The sequence below is a fragment of the Chelonia mydas genome, chromosome 1 (genome assembly GCF_015237465.2).
Source record: "Chelonia mydas isolate rCheMyd1 chromosome 1, rCheMyd1.pri.v2, whole genome shotgun sequence".
Classification (NCBI taxonomy): Eukaryota; Metazoa; Chordata; order Testudines; family Cheloniidae; genus Chelonia; species Chelonia mydas.
Genome location: NC_057849.1, coordinates 216,511,948 through 216,535,541, shown reverse-complemented (window position 1 = coordinate 216,535,541; position 23,594 = coordinate 216,511,948). Strand labels below are relative to the sequence as shown.

Sequence of the window (23,594 nt, the reverse complement as noted above, 5' to 3'; positions counted from 1 at the left end):
GTTTATACAGATAATGAGAAGAACCACAGCTACATTAGACAGGATAAAATAAATTACAAGGGATATAAACCTTCATGCTTAGAAATTTTCCCTATGGGATGGTTATTCCTTAATTGTCCATTTCACAGTTTCTTGTATCTTCCTTGGAGTTACTGTCAGCAACAGAATATTGGGCTTATTTTGTATGGCAGTTCATATGGGAGAAATCCTGATCCCATTGAAGTCAGCATCAAAACGCACATTAACTTCAGTGGGGTCTGGATACAACTTTATGTTCCTATAATCATTTAAGGCCACTATACTCTTTTAAGTAAGGATTCCTCATTGCAGGATCAAGCCCTAAACAAAGACAAAATCTCTTCAATTACCAGCAGAACTAATTTGATGATGTTTTTGATGTCAGTAGAACTGGAATAGATTTTCTGGAATTGTCTAACTTTTACTATGAGTTTAATTTTTCTTTTACATGCAATTGCCATAAGGCTTGATTCTTATTAACACTAAGGCCCCTTCACACCCCTCTGGCCTGGGTAAAAGCACCTTAAAGTGGGAGTAAATAATAATAATAAGGCCTGTAATCATCCTTAGTGACATGGTCCAGTTGGAAATGTCAGTAGTAATATAAATATAATGCCTTGATATTTTTCAGATAATTTTAAGTGTTGTATCCTACTGATTGATCTTGATCAGTTGGGCAGGGATACTAGAAATGTGGTTAGGAATCATACATAAAACTCAGAGGAGGAAAGGAAAAAAGTAAGGTATTTAAAGAAGAATTTGTACTGAAACTCTTGTGTGGGGATGGGAGTCTTCTGAATTGGGAACCTTAAATCCACCTGCAAAGGGTAAGACTGCATATTAAAGATGAATTTTATATGACTGGAGAAGGAGTTCAGCCAGTGGAAGCCCAGAGGAATCAAAGTTATCCTGTTCCAAATGACACAAACTTTTATCGGCGCAATGCATTCTCCATAGGACAGAGCAAAACGCTCACATAGGATATTGAAGTTAATGGAAAGACTCCCAGTGTCCCCCTTCAAAAGCAGGGGGAGTCCAGGCTTAATAGGCAGCAGGTTTAAAACAAACAAAAGGAAATATTTCTTCACATAACGCACAGTCAACCTGTGGAACTCCTTGCCAGAGGATGTTGTGAAGGCCAAGACTATAACAGGGTTCAAAAAAGAACTAAAGTTCCTGGAGGATAGGTCCATCAATGGCTATGAGCCAGGATGGGCAGGGATGGTGTCCCTAGCCTCTGTTTTCCAGAAGCTGGGAATGGGCGACAGGAGATGGATCACCTGATGATTACCTGTTCTGTTCATTCCCTCTGGGCACCTGGCATTGGCCACTGTCAGAAGACAGGATATTGGGCTAGATGAACCATTGGTCTGACCCAGTATGGCTGTTCTTATGTTCAGTTCTAACATGTTCATGAACATTAGCCAAGGTTCACAAGTGGTTAACAAACCTGAACTGATGTTGTGGTTTGCACAGTCCCACTCCCACTGCACAACCACTGCTGTTATTGCCACCGCCACCACTTCAGAACTTCCTAGCGGCCTGCCTTTTCTCCCTCTAGCTTGACTTCCCCTTCGTCATCCTTGCTCTAACAGTTAGACGGTACTTCCTCCCCGAAAATGCGTCTGATGGCTGTAGCATCTTATGGAGCGTATTGGGCACCATTACCTAGTATAAGAAAACGTGACATAATAATTGCTCAACCACCTCTGGCATTAACTTTCCTCTTTGCTGGCAAGTATAAAAAGTGCCACATGTCAAACGTGCTTTTGACTATTGTTGATAGCACATGAGGTAGCTGGACTTCGAATTTCAAGCAGACGAGCTTTTGAGAACAATTTCAGGTTTTGCCTTTTTGAGCTGCAAAAATTGCTGATCTCGAAAGCAGTACATCCTCACCCAGTTCCTGTTTGCTCAGCAGCCCACGGAGCAGCATGGAGGAGCTCATTAAAGTGTAATAACCCATTAAAGTCAGGCAGCATGAGAGTCAGACCCTGGCTAGTCCCCAAAGCATCATGGAATCTGACCTGCACACAGATAATTACAGAACTTAAAATGAGCCAATAAAGGTGTTGTTTTAAAATGAGTCAGGCAGCAGACAAGGTGGTCGGATCCCTAGCAGGTATCACAGATGCCTTTGGCACAGGGCATGTGTAATACATGATGGTAACAGGCATCACAGAATCAGAAGTGACCTCGAGAGGAAGCAAAACTAAAAAAGGGTCATTCCCCACCCAAAGATGCCAAGGTGATTTCTGTGCATGAGGGGACGGATCCTAAGCCCACTGAAGTAAATTGGAGTCTTTCCATTGACTTCAATGGTCTTTGGATCAGATTATGGCCATCTCACTGTTAACTTGTGTTCCCCATCTCTTTGCTGTATCCACCTGTCGTCTCTCATCATAGATGTAGAGCTCTTATATGTGTGTGTACTGGGCCTAGCCCAATGGGCCCCTGCTCTTTCACTGGAGCACGTAGATGCCACTGCCATACAAATAATAACGAAGCCAGGGCACCAGCAGTAATCAGTTGTGTGCTTTTTTTCAACCCAGTGGTGCGTGGAGCCATCTCTGATTGCCAGGACTGGACCTCAGTCTGAACTCTCTCCTGCAACAAAAAGGTCTTTTTGTTATTTCTGTTTAGAGCCGAGCCTCTGCGTGCAGTCCAGCAGCGCTTTCAGATTTGTGGGCCGGATTTTCATATACACAAAGGCTGCTCTACAGCGCAGAGAGACCTTAAAGGGGGAGTAAATGACATTTACACTCACTCTAAGGCCCTTTCCACTCCTAGAGCTGTATAAAGTGGCTTTGGTATAAATGAGAATCAGGCCCTATGTGTTTACTATGCACTGTCAAACTAGTAATAAGCTGTCTTGTCTGTGAGTTGGTTGTAGAGGTTTTGCAGCTCCCTCCCTTGCTCAGTTGACAGCCCCCACCCCGTCATGGACCTGGAAAACAAGCACCTGCTTCAGCTTCATGGCGATGTTCTGTTTAAATGACCTGCCAAGAAAGTCTGACTGCAATTAAGTCAAGATGTGACCCAGTGCATCAAAGCCTTATTAGTAACAGCAGCTGAGGCAGAAAATGGACGTGACAGCAGATCCACATGCACTGCATGCACATTCAAAGGGCGAATGCCCTGCTTTAGCAAATGAGCAAACTCGCTGAGATTCTCTAGCATTCAAGATGAAATTTTCCCCAGAGCAGAGGCAGCCACTTCAGGGCCCCCACATCACTGAAGTGCTGCATGATAGGGTAGAGATCTGGGCCACATGCAGTGGGAGTAATGGAGTCCTGTTGCGAAGGAGGGGGCTGGGAGGGTGAGCATGCCAGAGGAGCAGACTTCATGCTCAGCACAGTGCTCATCGCTGCAGGGTCGAGGCATGGGCTGGCCAGAGAGTCCCACCCAGTTTAGGTCTGCTGGTCCTTTGCCCCACAGAGGACTGCATAAGGCCCAACGGTGGCTACCATGACCATCAGACCGACGTCACTTTTATGGAGCATCCCCTCAACTGCCCCATAGTCTGAGGAAGAAGACTTCTCACCCGTCTCCCCCACATCTGTCCTATGCCTGACCTAGCTACAGAGAAAAGGTGCTGGGACCCAGCTTTGTGCTTTAGCACCAAATCCCATTCTCAAAGTCAATGAAAATTTGTCATCAGTGTCAGCAGGATCAGGATTTGGCCACATGGGTTTAAGTGGTGGGAGTGGCCTGGCCTGGGTCCTCTGCATTGGGCTGATTTATAGCTCAGAAATGCACTAAAGTGTAAAATATCATTTGCACCTTTGCTTGTTTGCTAAGCCCCAAGACCAAGATTCAGTGTCTACTTTCCTCTGAATGACGTTCCAGCTGCCTAACCTAGCTATGGTTAGGCTTCTCTATATGTTCTGTCTAAGCACAGGCAAGATCTGGATTTGAAACGGGATTTTTTTTGCCTAATCTCTGCAGTTCTTTATTAATCTACATCTCTGGAGATATCCAGAGTTCTGATAATATGGTCAGTGCTCAAGGAACAATCAGATTGGTCTCATAAATTTAAATGAGACTGGTTTGGGGGGTGGTTAAATCATTTTCAACTTGGAAATACTCCTCATCTAATTTTGCCTGGCAGCATGAAAAGTCTCATTCATCCAAGAAATAAGCAGTAGGGTCAAGGGGGGTGAAAAGGAGAAAGCCAGAGAACCGCATACAAGTCGTGAAAATATATTTTCATTACCAAGTGTCAGCACAGGAACTATAAATAGAATGGTGATGTTAACATTCTGGAGCATGGAAAAATAGCTGCCAGAAATTAACCTACTGTAACAAACAAGACAAAGGTAAGAAAAAAACAGCAGAGGAGATGAATGCCAAGGACTCCAGTCAGGACACAGGTGCTGTCTTTGAGAAATCTGTCGACCTGGCTCTCCTTGACAGGGCCTGATCCCATAAGCCTCCCCCCGCCACGCTCCCAACACCAACAGAAATCATACGTTGAGGAACGAGGATTAGGTGGTTGGTGCTTCTCTTGTCCCACTTTGAAAGGACATAGCTGACATGCAGATGTGTTGGGGGCAGGACAGCACCTGTGTTTTGGGCAAAGTAGGACAGGCAGGATACCATCCAGCCTCATCTTACCTGTGACTGGACTCCTGACCTCCGTACACCAACAATATCCCCCAGCTGCCAAGCAACGGCAAAGGCTGATCCAATGCAGAGTGCAGAGAGCAAAGTATAGGCGGAAGAGCTGGTTTCCAGCACAGTGTGTGTCAGTCCTGAGTGCAGATGAATGGGAAGAAGCTGAGCAGGGAACAGGGGTCTAAGAGTGCTGGGAGAGCAGGTGGTCAATGAATCTGGTCTGAGATGCTGAGCTGTTAGCCCTAATGCTGCCCACACTAAAATCAATGTGGACATTCACACTGACTTCACAGTGGCAGCAGGATGAGATGCATTGACTTAAGTGGGAGTGGTAGCTTTCAGAGCCTCCCAGGATGTGCTCGGCACCTTGCAGGGGTGCAGGTCAACAAGCAGTACCTCACCAGAGCCATCAATTGTCTGGCAGCAGGAAGAAGGGCCCCTGGATGTGCAGTGAGCTTCGGCCTAAAGTCCACCCCTGTGGCGGACATAGAAATCAGGCATCATAAGAGCTCGTTTTGTTCTGTATAAGGAATCGTTGTTGCTGACATTTTAGAGTTCTGTTTGTCAATAAGGTATTAATGGAAAAACAAAATCCATATCTGACTGAATGGAAATTTGATTACTATGCAAATAAAAAGGCCTTTTAAAAATTTTCTTTTGGTTCAATGAAATTGGATTATATCTTCTAAAATGCATTAATGTTTCCCATCCACTACTGACGTGGTGCAATAATTTATTTTTGTTTTGTTTTAAACACAGAGCTGTGGGATGATTTTTACCTGCTGTCTACACGGAAGAATTAAAATGAACTCCTACTGAAGACTAAAAGTCTCCGCTCTCTTTGCCTTAATGCACAATCTAGAGAAGCAACATTTCAACGTGTATCAGTGTCAGTATTACCTGTGCATGCTTAATGGGCCATATTTATAGCCTCCTTCTCTGTTCATGTTGATATGCCTTAAATTGAGATGAATTTTAGCAAGGTCACTGCCTGGAACACTTTGCAATCTACCTTGAAATAATTCTTAACTGAGAAGAGAAAAAAATATTTTCTATTGTTTTCTGGACACGATTTTTTTTTTAAAGCGTTACTACTTTTATGCAGTATGGTTTGTAAAGACATTCTTTTGTAGCTCCACAATCTGCATCATGCAGTAACAGGTTATCCTCTACATAGTCATCCCAGATATTCTTAGTTTAACAGAAATATCTTCATGACTGTAGGATAATGTAACTTGAGCAACTAGCTTTATTTTTGGAAATGGAGGGATTTTTTTATATTTCATAACAATGCCAACTTTTTGCTTTTTAGTTTTGTTTTTTTTCCAGTCTGTGTCTGTCTCCCCCTCCCTCCAGGACTCCCTCCTTGCAGTCACAGCACCTTTTGTGTCAGACAGGGGGTAATAGACTGGCCCTGCTGCCAGAGCTGCACCAGGAATAGCCCAGCAGAGGGTACTAGATGAGTAGACTGGCTGCATTTCAGCTAGATTTGATTTAGAACAATGGTTCTCAGACTGTGGGTCGGGACCCCAAAGTGGGGGCGCCAGGGCTGGCTTAGACTTTCTGGGGCTTGGGGCTGAAGCCCGAGCCCCAGCTCCCAGGGCTGAAGTGGCTCAGGTTAGAGCAGGGGTCTCAAACATGTGGGTCGCATTTCCTGCGGCCTGTGCTCCCCCCCAGCCCACCTCCAGGCCAGGGGTGAGCAAACTACAGCCCGCGGGCCGAATCCGACCGGCGGGCTTGCCCCCGCCGCTCCCTGAAGTGGCCGGCACAACGTCCCTGCCGCCCAGGGGGAGGGGCAGAGGGCTCAGTGCGTTGCCCTGGCTTCCAGGCACCGCCCCACGCAGCTCCCATTGGCCAGGAACGGGGAACCGCAGCCAGTGGGAGTTTCGGGGGAGGTACCTGGAGGAGCAGCAAAAGCAGCGCACGGAGCCCTGTGCCCCCACCCACACCCCTCCCTCCCCTGGGCCGCAGTGACATGGTTCTGGCTGCTGAGCGGAGCTGGCAGGCAGGGAGCTGCCATCCCGGAGCCGCTCTAGGTAACCCCAAGCCCCTGCCCTGAGCCCCCTGCCTGCACCCCAACCCCATGCTGCACCCCAACTCCCTGCCCTGAGCCCCCTGCCTGCACCCCAACCCTCTGCCATACCCCGCACTCCCTCCTGCACCCCAACTCCCTGCCCTGAGCCCCCGCCACACCCTGCACCCCTCCTGCACCCCCTGGGGGCAGAGAGGGGCCAGAGTTGGGGTGGGGACTTCGGGGAAAGGGTTGGAATGGGGGCAGGGAAGGGGTGGGAAGAGGCGGGGCAGGGGCGGGGCCTCATGGAAGGGATGGAGTGGGGGCAGGGCCGGGGGCAGCGGGGGTGGGGGTGTCAGTGATGCGGCCCTCGGGCCAATGTACTAGTCCTCCTGTGGTCCTCGTGGTCATTTGAGTTTGAGACCCCTGGGATAGAGGCCCCCTGCCTGGGGCTGAAGCCCTTGGGCTTTGGCCTCCCGCCCGGGGTGATGGGGCTTAGGCTCAGGCTTCAGCCCCCCCGCACCGGGGGTCCTATAGTAATTGTTGTTATCAGAAGGGGGTCGTGGTGCAATGAAGTTTGAGAACCCCTGATTTAGAAGTATGTTCAATTATAATGTAGGGCCTCTGGGAAGATTTTGAGTAGGAGGCAACAGTGGGAGCGCATCCGCTTTTGCATTGCCTCTTGTTGCTGTTCCATATTTATCCGAAGTGCCTCCATTACACCTTTTAGCTTTACTGCTTTATTGCAGACTACCAGCACAAACCTAACTGATAGAAGAGGAGATTTTGTGCACAGCTTAGGGATCCTGATTCAGAGGAGAAAAATCTCTTTTTCCAAAGATTCTGAAATACTACACTACATCATTCAACTGTTGTCTGTCATCAGAATAAGATGCATTATATTAACTCCACTTAGGTATAAGGGTTATTTTGCTAACGAACCTTATAGTTACGCAGAATAAATAAAAAGAAATAGCATTAAAAACAAAGCTGAATTGCTGTCACTTTGCTGTGATTGCCAAATTGCTCAGAAACCACTTTGATGAGCACAGGATGGGTACATGATTAGATAGCTGGAATGGGTGCCTAGATGGAACAGATGGCTAGAGGTGTAATCAATTTTCTCTCCGATTCTCTCTTTCAGGACAGTGAAATTCTTTCAGTAAAAAATGATTCTGCTGCCACATAGTTAGTTCTTGATTACGCAGTTGCAAAATAGAAGGAAACACCCACTTCTTTATATATAATTTAAAAAATACACTTGTAATTTTATGAGAGATTCGACAGTTTTGCAAAATACAAGTGAACCCAAAGTAGATGCAGTTTCACAAATTACACTTGGGTGTGTTACTTGACACTTGATTACTATTACTTAAATATGTGTAAGAATAGTCATTTTTCTATTGCCAGCAATACCTCTGAGACTTGTTTTAAGATAAACTGTAAGAAAAGATACTTTATTTAAGGACAACTTTATATATGTTGTTTTGTGTGTAATATTAATGATTTTCAGATTCTCATAGCCTTATATGCCTCTGTAACACAGTCATTCCAGCTAGCTATATTCTATGGACCTGCTACTTCACTGAGGCTATGTCTACACTACAAATTACTTCAGTATAACTTACATCGCTCAGGGGTGTGAATAAGCCACAACCCCTGAGCAACATAAGTTACACCGACCTAAGTGCTGGTGTAGACAGCGCTATGTCGACTGGAGAGCTTCTCCCGTCGACATAGCTACCACCTCTCGAGGAGGCACGAGTTATTGAGCTGATGGGAGAGCTCTCTCCTATCGGCTTAGAGCATCTTCACCAGAAGCGCTACAGCGGCATCGGTGCGGCTGCGCTCCTGTAAATGATGTAGTGTAGGCATAGCCCAAGTTATATTTGGCGTCTTTTAAATCACTGGCTGTCTCTTTAACTCAGCTGCCAGGTTTTTACCAGCAATTGTTTGCTAGTTCCCACCTCCTTGTTTTACAGATTAACACCAGTAAACTTCTGTTTGAGGCTAGGACTGCCAAACAGCATAGGTTAGGGAAAGGTGGGAGGCAATGCATGCATTTGAGGTAAAGGGTCGTTTATGACATATTTGGTGATCCTGTGTGTGCACCTCCATCAACAACCAGCTGAATAATCCCTATTACTTTTATTTTTAACCTACTTGAGATAAAACTCTATTGATACAACCCATTACTTTACCTGAACTTACTATTTTTGTATTATTTATATTACCATGAGGCCTAGACACTCTAGTCATGGACCAGAACCCCATTATGCTAGGCACAATACAAATGCAGAACCAAAAAACCCCTATCTCTGCCCCAAAGAGCTTACAATGTCAGTATTAGACAAGAGATAACAGGTAAAGACAGACCAATGGGGGAGTACAAGGACACAGTGAGACAATGCTGGTCAGCATGAGAGGAAGTGATCTCAGCATACCTGCAGCCTAAACTGTTGTAAAGTTTCTTATAGTCATCCCAGCAAAGGAGAGGTTTAAGGAGGGTTTTGAAGGAGGAGGAGGAGGTAGCTCTGTGGATGTTTATGGGGAGCGCCTCCAAACATGAGGGGCAGCATGGGAGAACGCACAAAGGTGCTTGTTCGAAAATTTAACAAGTGGGCAATTGAGGCTGGTATCCTGGGCTGAATGGCAATGGGAGTCAGCATCTTGATACCGAATGAGAAATGATAGGAAGGGCTAGGCTGAGAAGCCGTATGTTTGTTGCAATGGTAAGTAGAACCTGTTCGTTTTTATAGCAGTGCAAACAGATACTCAAGCAGCCTTCCTCTATGTCGTAGGCTACTGTCCATGTTATCCATGCTAAATAATGTGACAGCTGCAAATGAAGGGCTAATGAAAGGAAGTATAACAGGGTGACAGATTCCAGGGCTTTTCTGCTGCATTATCTTGAGTCAGATGCTTGGACCGTACATATATCTGACAAGGTGTTTTTACTGAGTCATTCTGAGGTTACAAGAGGTCCAGTTAGCTCCATTCAAGAAATATAAGATGAGTTGGAGCTTCTCCCTGACAGAGAAGGAACAAGTGGCTGGGTCAGACGAGATCTGCAGGGCAAACCCCATGAACAGCCAATTTGGGGATGAAAGCAGCATAGATTGAAGTGTGTTTTTCACTGATATTTGTTACCCATAAAGTTACATTCCAGGAAGGAGGTAAGACTCAGATCTAGGAACTGACATCATGTGGGCAGACTGTCAATTGTAGGATTGAGGCCTAAATTTGTACTTTATAAAATGTGAGTGTATTCTGTCCAGGCCAAATTGTGAACATCACCTCCTTACAGACAGCAAGTAGCTTTTTTGTTGATAAAAGTAGCTTTTGCATAACGGTGGTGTAGAATTCATCAGGATATTAACTGACTGCTTTAAAAAAAATTCAAAGTGGAAAGTGTCACTTTGCACAGTGGCTTTCATTTCGTGTTAGATAAAGTCTCGCTAGCTCTCAAAAAGGGGCTGCACAATCAAAAGTACAGCTGGAGAGGATATTAAACAATATAAAGAACTAAGCCTCAAACTTGTATACCGTCTAAAGCAGTGGACACAAATATGCCCCCCAGTCAGACATAAAATTCAGTGGAGGAAAAGCACTTTTGCCATATTATACTTTTATAAAATACACATTATCAGCTTGTTTGAAATTGTAATGTAAACAGTCCATCAGTTAGAGTAATGTAAAAATGCTGCATTACGTTAATAGCAGAGTCCAGAACTCCAGCATAACAGCTGTTACACCAACTTTTGCCTTGTCAAAAAATCCCAGTGTATCTTACTGTGCCTATTTCTTGCCATATTTGACTGATTGTTATGCTGTTCTCTGTGGTACTATAATCTTTCAGTGAATAAAGGCATAGAATTTAAATCAGAACTAAGTCCCATAAGTACATTTTATTTCATTTCAGTGAAATAGAAATTGTTTTTTTAGTCCCTGGATGGTAAAAATTTCCCTTATCAAAAACCCTATGGAATTGTACTGAATAGACATTATAGCCCTGCTATAGTATGGCTCTTCACTCTATTAAAATCAGTAGGTTAGTACAGCAGTTTCTAAAGAATTCTAATGGTTTCATCGCCATTAAATTTGAAAGGACTTTAAGGGTTGAGAGCATGGTCTGGTGGATTGGGCATTGGACTGGCAGATGGGAAAATCTCAGGTTTGCCACCAATTCACTGTGCAGTGTTGAGTATGTCACAGCTCTGTGCCTCAGTTTCCCCTCTCTGGGAAATGGGGATAATGCTAATTACTCACCAGAGTACAGTATTTTGAAAACTATCAATAAAAAGCAGCTCAATATTAACAACAAATAGATATTTTTCTGTGCTGATTGTACTGTAAGTAAAGCAAAAGTGTGCTCCTATACTAGTTGCAGGTAAGGTGTCTGATGTAGTAACAAATGTTATTCCTCATTTCTCTGCCTAAGCACTTTCTCATTTTGTGGGGACACTACCAGCCCTAAATAGATTTATGGCACATCTGTTCCAGTGCAGTCTCATTTTGTTTCCTTGCCTTAGAAGCAATCTGCTATTTGACATGGGGATGGAGACGCTAAGACAGGTCCATGGAGACATATCATTTTGACAGATGTGTGGGCAAAATAAATCACTACACACTTTGATTTTTATGTTTCTTTGTTTGTTTGTGTTTTTAATATATATTTTTGCATTTCCAGTCTTTCATTCAAAACATGTAGGTCAAAATATTCACGTGTAGGTTCCTCCTAACATTAGCCTCGTAAATATATTTTTAAATATCTATTAAAAGTGACTTGATTTCCAGATGTTCCAAAAACCTTTAAAAATAGGCTTCTTACTTAGGTGACACTGTATATGGAATTTAGGTTTGTGATTTGGGGCACCTAAATTTGAAACATATTGGTCATGGTTACATGGGGACAATTGGTTGGTCTTAACTAACCAATTCAAGTCCTGCCTGTTCCCTTCCCTGAGGGATGTCCTTCAAGTCCCCTTTTCTTTTGTGCTGCCCCTTTCATTTATTCATCTGGGATGCCCGGCTCTTCAGTGGGAAACACTTGCAATGCTGAGACCTAGTAGAATAAAATCAGCCAGGGTCCCTTTGCACTGACTTTGAGTTTAAGGCAGGAATAACCTGCCAGTGAGGGGAAGGCAGAGCTGTCAATCAAAGCAGAATTTAATCTCTCCCACGTTGGGTTCAGTGATCAGATTTTCCCCAGATAATCTGTGTTTTACCAAAGTGGCCTACATTGTGTTTCATAGTGATTTTTCAAGAAAGTTCCAATCCTCACGGACTGCAGCTTAAGAGCCTTACCGCCGAAACTTTTGTCATTTCATCTTTTTGGTACTACAGCTGCAAATCATTTCTCTCAACACCCCAATTTTCTGCCCAGTTAAGTCTATAGTATTTTTTTACCAGCTGCATCTATTTAAAAAACAAGGCTTATCCAAAATACACTGGGTAATTTATCAAGACATGGCTAATGGCTTTGGGATAAGGAAATCTTAGTGGCTGCATGGTGACTGGCGGCTCAGTGTGTTAGCAGGAGTGGAAACTGTCTCCTCCAACAATACAAGAAGAATAAAGGAGATAAATGGGGTTTAGCTGTGACATGAAACAAAAACATTCATATGAGACAGGAAAGTGAGCATCAGCTTATGATAGTGATTGGAGCAGCTTGTTACCATTAGAGAGCACAGACTGGCTGATAGCCATAGTCTGGTCAATTGTTAACTGCAAAGAGGCCAGTTGCCGTGATGCCCAGGACTATGGTGACATTCTCAGCCACGGATAGTTTATGGGTTCCGCTGGCTCCTGGTCTCCAGGTTGTCCTTGAGCTCACCACAGAGGGTTTGGATGCCATCCTAGTGGAGTCTGTGCTTCTATGCCTGGCCTCCAGCTTGGTGAGCCCCAGGAAACACAACCATAACTGCTATGCACTGCTAGAAGGTGAAGAGCATGCGCCTCTCTCACAGCTGCCTCAGGGCTGTAGAACTCCCCAATCTCCCTTTGTCCCTAACCCAACCCTCCTTCCTGTGGCCAGCTAGCCTCCTGCTTCCTTCCTCCATCCAAACCCTGCCTGTGTCCCTTCTCTGTCTCCCCAACCCACTGGGTGCCTGATGCACATTGCCTATCATTAAGCTTCCTCCTCCCACCCCCTCCAGTCTCTCTCAGGATGACTGGAGGTCTTCCCGTCCCAGCTGCTCCTCTTTTGTTCCTGTGCTGCATGCTGGGCTCACCTCCAGTTGTGCCCTTATGCATTAGGCATCTCCTGATCATGCCAAAATTCAGGGTGCCCAGGTCTAGCCAAGCGCTACTCTGCCACGCCCCCCCCCCCCCCATCCATACTGAAAGTCTCACTTTGTCCCTTGGACCCACCCACAATGCTCGGAATTTGGGTGCAGCTAATGCTGGTTTCATAGAGGTCCTGCAGATGCTTATCACACCATTCCCACATTTGAAAGTCATTTCTGCACCTACCTTCCACTTAGGCACTAGAGCAGGTGCACATAAAGTTCTTTAGGTGCCTGTTGGACTAGAGTCTCACACTTACACCAGTTTTACACCTGTGCAACTTTCTGACATATGGGACCTGGGTCTCTTCTCACTTACACTGCTAAAGTCTAATGGGAGCACCACTGTAATCAGTGGACTTACTCTTGATTTACATGGGTGTGAGGGGTTTTTTTTTTTACTAGATATGGTTAAAATAAATAGGGACATTTTCGAGCAGATGTTCATGAAACATGTATCCTCCCCCCCCAATATTTGAAATTCATGAGTTTTCAACTCACTCCTTCTCAGACTCTAATTTTCAGAAGTGCCCAACACTGTCTGCTCTGAGCAACCGTTGGAATTGTTTGTTGCTCTGCAACTTTGAAAAACCAGGCTCTCAGGATGAAATCCTGAGCCCACTGAAGCAAAATTCCTGTTGACTTCAGTAGGGCCGGGGTTCATCCTCGGTGTCTGAAGTTGGACACCCAGAACCGGAGGCACCCAGGATTAGAAGACCTTACCTCAGCGGCGCGTCAGTTTTTCCATCTATAAAATGGGGCTAATGACATTTACCCACCTTTACATAATGCTTTGAAATCTAGGGATGAAAAGTGCTCTGTAGCAGCTAAGCATTGCTGTGCAGCTTCAGTGTCCACTGTGTCTCGTTTTTGCTCAAACACCTCCTGGCATCTCCCAGGCAACTCGTAATGATATTATATGCAATCACATGCTCCTCATAAGGCCAGAGCTTGTGCTTCTAGTATTACCCACTAAGGTTCCAAGATAAGCCCACTGTGAATGCCTTCCTTACACACCTGTGTGTAAGGTGTGCCAGGGGGCACTAGAGCCCATTTACATCTTTCACCGTAAGCACAGATTTCTATGATTTCAAGAAAAGGTCAATTTTTAAAAAATGTTTCCCTTCCTTACCTCTGTTGTGCTCAACGTATTTCTGCTACAGGACAGTCTGGTTCGCATAGAAACTGCAGTCAGTTCAAAAAATTGTTACATGCTATTACGCGTTTCTGGTGTGGAGTACAGGATTTGTCCATCAACTGTACTTTTATTTGCATGGCTGGCATTTGCTTAAAGGCACTAAGCCAGCCTAAAGTACAAAAATTATCCATGCATTCCAAAGTGTATGAGTTTTCTTGGAGTAAACGTGCACTCCAGTTATCATATTACATGCAGTCTTATCCCTTTGGCCATGGAAACTTTCCTCGCCTTATAGGGAGGGGTGAAAGTGCTAAAACTTTGCCTGAGCACCTGGAGGCATTTATAATCTTCAGCCACGTAAGGACTATCAGAGCCTTTTCACAGAGAAACTGATTTTCTCCAGAGTCCTATCTTCTTTACATTAACACACCAGTTTAAATTCTTTATGGAATGGGTGGTAGAGGCAGCAAGTGACAATCAGAGTAACAATCTCCGATGATACCACAGAGCACTGCTCTGCCCCCTTTGCAGAACAAATGTGCTGCTGGATGGTCTTCATGTGACCAGCAGGGGAAGCCAGCTCCTGAGCTCTAAAGGCCTGGATGTAATAATCCCCCAGGACAGGTGGGCAGAGAAACTGCATGTGTGATAGGGAGCTCAGAGGGTCGAGTGGCCTGTGGTTAGAGGACCCAACTTCTGGCCCCAGGCCTCGCTGACCAGGTGATAGAAGTACCTGTTCCTGACCTTAAACTGGGGATCTTCAGCTTTCCACTCACATCTGGGTCTAGGCCCTTGAGCCGGTGTGGTAGGGGGACCAAGAGCCACTCACTCCACCAAGTCACAGCCCAGGGCCCTGTGGGCATCAGTAGCAGGGTCTGCCCTGGGAGTCTAAGTTGCTTCCCTGGGTTACTTCCTACCTATAGATCCCTGCACTTCAGGGTGTATCCCCTATAGTCCAAACAGTCAACCACCTTACAACCAAATGAGTCCAAAGGATCAGGGCCCTGAAGGACCTGATGGTTCTCAAAGGGGGTGGTGGTAGGAGAAGGCTCTGCCTGTGGGTCTTACCTGCTCTGTGGTCCCCTCGCAGGCTCAACCGTTCATCTGGCTTCCTCTCTTCTGCAGCCTATCCACCACCCTTTGCCTGGCTTCTGAGCTTCTTTTGACCCACTCCTCCAGCTGGAGCATTCCTGGCAGGTCTGGAGGGGACAGGGGTATAGACTTTTAACCCTTTGGGCCCAATGTGAGATTTTAATACCCCATCACAGCATGGTTCACCTACAAACCATCCTCTCCATGGAAAGGTGTTTGGATCACTGCGGTGTTCATAGGAAGAGAGGCCTCTCAGCCCTGAAGATATTGTTGAGTGCAGAGACCAGAGCCACCATCATGGCCCTGTCCCTCTGTCTAGCAAAACAATCCCCCTCCTCCTCCTTCCTAGGGGTCAGTGGTACCCTGCTCTAGCCCTTTCCACCCATCCCCAAAAAAGCACTGAGCCAGGAACCTCGAGCAGCAGGACATTCACAGTGTCCCCAGGAGAGGGACCATGCTGTGTGGGGGAGACCCTTCACCCATTTCCTGCAAGCAAGGAGAGATCCAGCTTCAGAGAGCTGGTGGGGACAATACACCTGACAGTTCATATAGCCAGGTGTGAGCCTCCCAGTAGAGAGGCAGGGTATTCACACTGTCATAAATACACTTGGGGTACAGGCAAAAGTGGTGGGCGCAATCAAACCATATGCATTTTAATGTGGCCAAATGTAAAGTCATACACCTTGGAACAACACAATGGGAAATCAATCTTGGGAAGCAGTGACTCTGAAAAAGACTTGGGGGAGGGGTCATGGTGGATAACTGACATTGTGGCCAAAAGAGCAGATATGATCTTGGATGTATAAACAAGGAAATATCCAGTAGGGGTAAGGTGGTTATGTTACTCCTGTATGTGGCACTGGTGTAACCACTGCTGGAATGCTGTGTCTAGTTCTGGTGTCCACAATTCAAGAAAAATGTTGATAAATTGAAGAGGGTTCAGAGAAGATCCACAAGAATGATTAAAGAATTGGAAAACATGCCTTATAGTGATGGACTCAAGGAGCTCAACCTATTTAGCTTATCAAAGAGGTTAAAGGAGTGATTTGAACACCGTTTATAAGCACCTACATACAGAACAAAAATGTGATAACGGGCTCTTCAATCTAGCAGACAAAAATATAACAAGATCCAGTGGCTGGAAATTGAAATTAAACCAATTCAGATTAAAAATACGGTGTGCATTTTTAATCATTGGCACAATTTACCAAGGGCTGCAGTGGATTCTCCGTCGCTGGCAATTTTTAAATCAAATTGGATGGGTTTCTAAAAGACATGCTCTAGTTCAAACAGGAATTAATTCAGAGAACAACTATGGCCTGGATTGCGAAGAAGGTCAGACTAGATGATCACTTACCTTCTGGCTTTATAATCTATGGATAGATGAGCTCAAAGTATGGGAAAGATATGGATTAATATTGTAAAAGGTCTCCCCTTCTTCATGGGATACCTTTGAAGTTACAATATTAAGGAAGGAAGCAGTTGTGGACAAGCAAAGAGAGCTAGGTAAGGCAACTGGAGACCAGGTATGCAGCATGTGAATGGATACTAATGGACTTTACTGAGACACATGCTGAAAAATGATTTAGCACAAACAAACCAGAGGGCCAGATTGTGGTAATTAATGACTACCCTCTGTAGTGCCTACCAGAGCCACCTGCTGTTGTGGTGTGAGAGCTGTGTCACCCCTCCCAAAGATACAGTGCACACTTCTATCAGTAATGGGTCAGATCTGCTTCTGAAAGCTACTGCACCAAAGTGGCTCCAGCCCAGACATGCCCCACAATCAAGGACAACTTCAGAGAATCTATCTGTTTCAGGGCATCCTCGCCCTACACCAGCAGCTCCCATGGCTGAACACTGTGTGGTTTGGGGTGGAACAGCATATCTGGCCGAGCTGCCCACTCCTAACCAGTCAAGACAGCTTTGTGTGTTCTACCCCTTTAAGGGCATGACCTCAACTCTGCCAGGCAGCAGCAGCAGCAGGGCACCCCAAACCATCTAGTGCTAGCCTTGGCTATTACACAAACTTTGCCTCAGAGTCACCCGACTGCGAATGCAGGGCTAGCCGAGAGAGAGATGCCTTGCTAGCTTAACGAGCTGTGAGCACTGCACGTTTGCTTGCTATATGCTGAAGGATTATTGGCATTCTCTTTGTAATGGCACCAACCGCATTAACATAACAGACAATTTACATTCTCAAGAAGGGGTGGGTTGGGGTTTTTTTGTTTTTTTTTGTTTGTTTGTTTTTTGCATTAGTGAATCTTCTACCACCTCAAGCTAAAGCCACAGTAAATGTCATCAGATGCATTGAAACACTGATTATTATTATGGTCAAAGCTCTTCTTCCAGTATATGAGCTACTACCTGGACTGTAAGGCTTCTGATGTACTGTACAACAGCTCTGTAACTTATTCATGGTTTAATGTTATGCACTTCTTCGAGTATATGTCCCTATGGGTGCTCCACCCTGGGATTTGTGCGCATCCCTGTGCTCCTGACCGGAGATTTGAATCAGCAGCATCTGTGGTCCATGCTGGTGCACTGCACAACCTCATGCTCCAGAACCAGGGAATGTAAAGGAGCGGACTCTCCATTCCGAATCCATGTCAACCACCTGCACCTTGAAACAGACTGCCTCTTAGAAGCTTTTTTCATGTTGTTTTATTTACTGTATTCTCCTTCAGTATTTGGTTGTCGTTGTCGTCTTCTTCTAATTTTGCACAAGTTTCTGCTCAAGGGGGGTTCCTCACTTTTACCTTTCCCGTTCTCCAGGACTGATTCCTTGGCAGACCTGCAGTAGATTTTTCCCCTGGAGTGACAGGCATTCGACTGTCTCAGGTGGCTTGGACACTCTCACATCCCGTCCAAGTGCACTGGGTTTAAAAGAAAGTCCTTGAAACTCCTCCGAGGCTCCAACGGACATCGGGACCAAGGCATCAGTGCTCCCTAAACAGACATCCCAAGATCAACCTGCCAGCAAACAGTGCTGAGAGGCACCATCCAGGCATCAAGATTCATTTGAATCGAAAGACTCAAGAAGGTCTAAGGCATTGGTACAGACACCCTCTCAGAATAACATGGAATCCTTTCAAGCCTCTGCTCTCTCTGGTACCATCATCCTTGGGTTGCATGCGCTTGGAGCACAGAGATACCATTTCTGCTGCCACTTCAGCAGCATTGTCAACTCCAACTTGCTTCCCATCCGCAGCTAAAGCTCTGGTACCACCCGTGGTCCCGACTGCCTATTACTTTAGTCCTCTGGCACCCTCCAGGTTCTTCTCGCAGGAGGATCTGCTCATCTGAGAGGAATCGGAGTCTCCCCTCTAAAGGGGCACCGAGAGAAGCTCCCCATTGGTACTGTTATGTCCCCCACTTACCAACTCCTTCCATCTGACAGCAGGAGCCAGGCTCCCAGTATTCACCCATCCTCTGCTTCCTCTTGCACCTTCTTGGCCCCCCAGAACTGACCCTGGCACCAATACCGAGAGCCCTGCCTTTGGACTCCAGGGATGACACCTCAGACTCTGAGATTTCAGTACAAGGGCCTTCCCTAGAACATTTTATGCCGCTTGTGGTGTACCCAGAAGATGCCCCAGACTCTGAACACAAATACTTCAACCTCCCTGCCTCTTCAGGGACCCCTCTCATGAGGATCTTTTAAAGCAAGAGGTTCAATCCCTCCTGCATCAGGAGGCAATAGAACTGGCTTCCCCTAGAATTTTTGGGAAGAGAGTTTTATTTCAAATATTTCCTGTTTCCCAAAAGAAAAGGAGGCTGGAAGTCAATTTTAAACCTCAGGAATCTGAACACCTACATTCTTTCACAGCAGAGTCCTCAGACAACAGTAAGAACCAGCCTCCAGCTCCTAGGTCACATGTTGGCCTTGACATTTGTTACACCACACATGAGATTACATCTCTGATGTCTTCAAGGCTGTCTCAAAACCATGTACATGCCGAACAGACACAGCCGTGCCAAGTTATGAGTTATGAGTATGAGTTTCCATACTCCCATGGGTACTAGACTCCCGCAGCTGGTGGAGAGACCCCCTGACGGTTTGTGTGGGAGTCCCATTCTCAGACCCACCACCAACACGCATCATCACAACAGATTCCTCTCCTCTAGGCTAGGGGCCTCACCTACGAATTTCAACTACACAGTGCAAGTGATTCCAACAGGAAACGTTGCTTCATATCAACATCTCAGAACTAAGAGCAGTTTGTTACGGGTGCCAGCACTTTCTCCATGACATTCGGGACCATCATGTCAGAGTAATGATAGGCCACAGGGCAGTGATGTGCTGTATAAATCGAAAAGGGAGAGCAAGATCCTAGTCTTTATGCACAGAGTCCCTAAAACAATAGGAACTGGTACATTGGCCACCACACAGAGATCTTCATGGTTTACATGCCAGGCCTCCAGAACACCGTGGCAGAAACTTCTATCAGGACCACGACTGGGAGGTCAACAACCTGATCTTTCACAGCATCTGCAAAGCATGGAGCCTCACCATAGTAAATCTGTTTGCAACCCCAAACAATACAAAATGCCAAATATTCTGTTCCCGGGGGGATGAGGCTGCAGTTCTTTAGGAGGCACCTACCCAAGTTCCCTGCTCCTGTGCTCTCCTCTGTGCCTATCTTCCAACCCTGCTCATCTTCAAAACATTACTCAAACTGAGCAGGAACAGTTTCATCTTAATAGCACTTTCTTGGCCCAGACAAATCTGGTACTCAGATCTTCTTCACCTTTCTGTAACATTGCCTTGATGCCTCCCACTTAGCTTGGACCTTCTGACACAAAACTCAGGCACCATGAACCTCCCCAGCCTCATATCTCTGAACCTCAAGGTCTGACTCCTCGATGTTTCTTGAATTTATAATTTGACTGCTCGGCTGAGATTCTGTTTGTACTTCTAAATAGTAGGAAGCCTACCATACGAAAAAACTTACTTGCAAAAGTGGAAACGCTGCCTTTCCTGATGTTCCTGTTACTCTGTGCACGCTTCTGGAGCTCCTCTCTTGAGAATCCTCCATTACCTGTTGGAATTGAAAACACGGGGACTAACAATGAGCTCTGTTAAAGTGCACCTGGCAGCCATTACAACCTTCCATTTGTCTATTGAGGGCCTTTTAGTCTTCCCCCATCATACCACAGCCAGATTCCATAAGGGTTTATCTGATTTGTTTCCTCATATCCAAAACCCCACACCTCCTTGGGTCCTCAGTTTGGTCCTCAACACCTTAAGGAACCCCCTGTTCAAGCTTAGGATCACCTGTTTGTTCCTTTCTCTCTCCCTTAAGACTTCATTCCAGGAAGCCAGCACCTCAACCAGAAGGGTGGGAGACCTTGGGGTGCCCATGGCTTACTTGCCATATAGCACCTTACACCCTGAAAAACCCATGCTGCACCCCCATCCTTAGTTTCTACCAAAGGTGTCATCAGATTTTCATATCAATCAAGATATCCGTTTTCCAGTGTTTTCCCCAAACCTCACTCCTCAAGAGAAGCAGCCAGCCTCCACACCTTAGGTGTTCTGAGGGCGTTTGCCTTCTATCTGGACAAGACAAGAACCTTTAGGATTTCCCCCAGGCTGCTTGTCTCCTCTGAAATAATGAATAGAAAGTGGATTTCCACACAGAGACTATTGAAGTGGGTTTCATGTTGCATTATAGTTTACTACGAGGCAGCTGGAGTGCTCCCCCCATCCCCAGGGTGACAGCCAACTCCATCATGGCTCCATCTATTTTTATAGCCCTTCTTAAGGATATTATGATGGCAGAAATGTGCAGGGTTGCAACCTGGTCCTCAGACTTTTTCCAAGCATTATGCTATCCTACCTGCAGACATGATCTTTCGCAATGCCATCCCCCAAACGTTCGTGGATCTCCCTCCACAGCACCTACCTCCACACTGAGTTATTAATTGATAGGCTTCTGTAGTGGAGCACCCATAGGGACCTATATTCAAAGAAGGAGGAGAGGTTATTTACCTTTCAGTAACGTGAGGTTTTCGAGGTGTTTAGTCCCTATAGGTGCTCCACCTCCCAGCCTTCTTCCCCTCTGCTGTGGAGTCTTTTGGCTCTGTATTTAAGAAGAAGCTGGAGTGGCTAAAGCCACTTCTCCCTATATACCCTCACTCTGGGACACGAGGTTGCTGATTCAAATCTCTCATCAAGATCCCATAGGCGCGTGCACATCCTACGGTGGAGCACCCATAGGGACAAAATGTCTCGAAGAACTCAAGTTCCATGCTTTTATCAGGATTCTCACAAGAACATAAGAATGGCCAAACTGGGTCAGACCAATGATCCATCTAGCCCAGTATCCAGTGTTCCACCAGTGGCTGGTGCCAGATGCTTCAGAGAGAATGAACGGAACAGGGTAAATATCAAGTGATTCATCCCCTGCCATCCAGTCCCAGCTTCTGGCAGTCAAAGGCTTAGGGACACCCAGAGCATGGCGTTGCACCCCGGATCATCTTGACTAATAGCCATGATGTTTAGGGGTTTTATAAAAGCCCAGACTGCTGGGATGAGATTTCGTGAGAATTTCTGCTTTATTTTTTTATTCTCAGCACTCCGGGGTGCAGAGAAAAGCTTGGAAATATGCAATAAGTACACCTTAAAGGCTCAGAAACCAGAAGACAAAGGAAAACAACCCAACCTTTATTTAAAAAAAAAATCATGATTTTAAGCCAATCTCATGATTTGGGGGCCTGATGCATGATTTCTGAAAGCTTGTACTGTACTTGGTGATACTGCAATCTCTAAGGGCTATGCTGTTGCTGGCAACCATTTTGTGTTCAGTTCTGTTCAGACTGCTAACGATCTGAGAGACACAAACACGTTGCGGATGCTCTGTCTCTCTCAAGGGGACTTTTTCTTGATTTGTTCTTTTTTGATTTGCTGTTCCTTTAATCTAAATGAAAGTTATTTAGATTCATGGTATCTGTTGCTCTTGTGTACAGAGAAATATAACAGGAGCCACCAGAGATTTCTCTAGCATTCCCATTCCAGTTTGCAATACAGGCAGATTGTGACGGTGCACCGGAGAACACTTTGAAATGTATTAAAAGAGGACGAGTTTCAGAGTAACAGCCGTGTTAGTCTGTATTCGCAAAAAGAAAAGGAGTACTTGTGGCACCTTAGAGACTAACCAATTTATTTGAGCATGAGCTTTCGTGAGCTACAGCTCACTTCATCGGACGAGTGGCTTTCAGAAACTGAAATGACTTTGCGTGTGTGTGTGCCAGAAGGATTCTACAATTGTTTCTTTCAACAGTTATCAGACAAATCAACAGCTTCTTCCGATGCGTGTGGCTCTAGCTGAGAAATGCATTGTATTGGTTTACTACCCTGTCACACACAGTCTTGCAAACTTAACCACCAGAGGGTTGGCTTCTACAAATGCTTTGAATTCAGAAAGTCATATCTTCTTATAGCTATTTTAAAAATGGTGGTGAAAATCACTGCATAGCTGCTCTACAATTTATGGTCAAGCCAAATATATATCAGCAACATAGGTGCTGGAACTGGGGGTGGGGAGTGTAGCCCCACCCCCTGGCTTGAAGTGGTTTCCATTGTATATAGAGTATACAGTTTAGTTAAGTGCCTTTCAGCTCCCCCACTATAAAAATTGTTCCGGCACCCTGATCAGCAGCACAAAATGGTGCAATGCAGCCGAGGCAATGAATGTTGAACAAGGTTTTGTTGCTCTCCTTTAAATCTTGGAATTTCTGATGCCAGCTGTTGCAGTGGTTCTATTTGTTCCTAACCCCAGCATTACACAATATTCCATGAGTCCTCAGCAAAACACTTTGTAAACATAGCAAGTCCCCGTTTTTCCTTTCCTATCTTCTAAATGATCTAAAATGGTAACATCTGTTTTGTGTCTTTCCACTATCAAAACCAAGGCCATTTTCTTAGCAGTGCAGTGTGTGGAGTCATCTGCTGGTCAAGAGAAATTTGCAGCCTGTGATTTCCCACAGTTTCTGCTGGGACTCAAGATTGATTGTGGGCAGTATCATGCCACTGACTTTTAAAACATGCTCCCTATTGAAATCAATAGGGCGTTCTGCTTAAGAATTGATGGCATGATATAGCTTTGCATTCTTTAAGAGCGTGGCAGCCTTAATTTTGATACATGTTGCTTTCAGGGTGTTTAAATCTAGGAATCAGTTACTTTCATCACCCTTTAAATTATCCACTGGCAAGTTCTTACAAATTAGACACCATGTTAAGTTCAGTTTCTTTCACACACTCCATTTCTAAAGCTGCAGTTGTAGTATCTAAGCACTGTTACCTCCTGTTTTACATAACTCTGTTACCTCCCTTCGGAGGACAGTTATTGTCTCTAGTTCTCTGTCAAATCTGAAGAGATTTATTTTCTCTTTGTGGATTCGCTAGCCAGATGTTAGCTGCTGTCAA

At 45.4% G+C, this 23,594-nt stretch overlaps 1 protein-coding gene and 1 long non-coding RNA gene across 4 annotated transcripts in view; one reads left to right on the top strand and one right to left on the bottom strand.

The window, feature by feature from the left end:
- TSPAN11 (tetraspanin 11) overlaps window positions 1-11,196 on the top strand; it is a 168,338-nt gene extending 157,142 nt beyond the window's left edge. For 2 of the 3 annotated variants that reach the window (XM_043526621.1, XM_043526584.1), the window contains one exon: window positions 5,395-6,694. In XM_043526621.1, coding sequence (XP_043382556.1) covers window positions 5,395-5,454 — 60 coding nt within the window. In that variant the 3' untranslated portion in view covers window positions 5,455-6,694. Of the gene's footprint in view, window positions 1-5,394 lie in introns of all 3 variants that reach the window. The other variant, XM_043526658.1, reaches the window with a different exon arrangement.
- Window positions 1,547-20,201, bottom strand: LOC122462638. Its single transcript, XR_006285327.1, has 3 exons — window positions 20,119-20,201; window positions 15,140-15,270; window positions 1,547-1,686 (listed from the first exon to the last, which is right to left on the bottom strand). It is a non-coding gene; the product is annotated as an uncharacterized LOC122462638 (long non-coding RNA).
- Window positions 20,202-23,594: the final 3,393 nt, after the last annotated feature.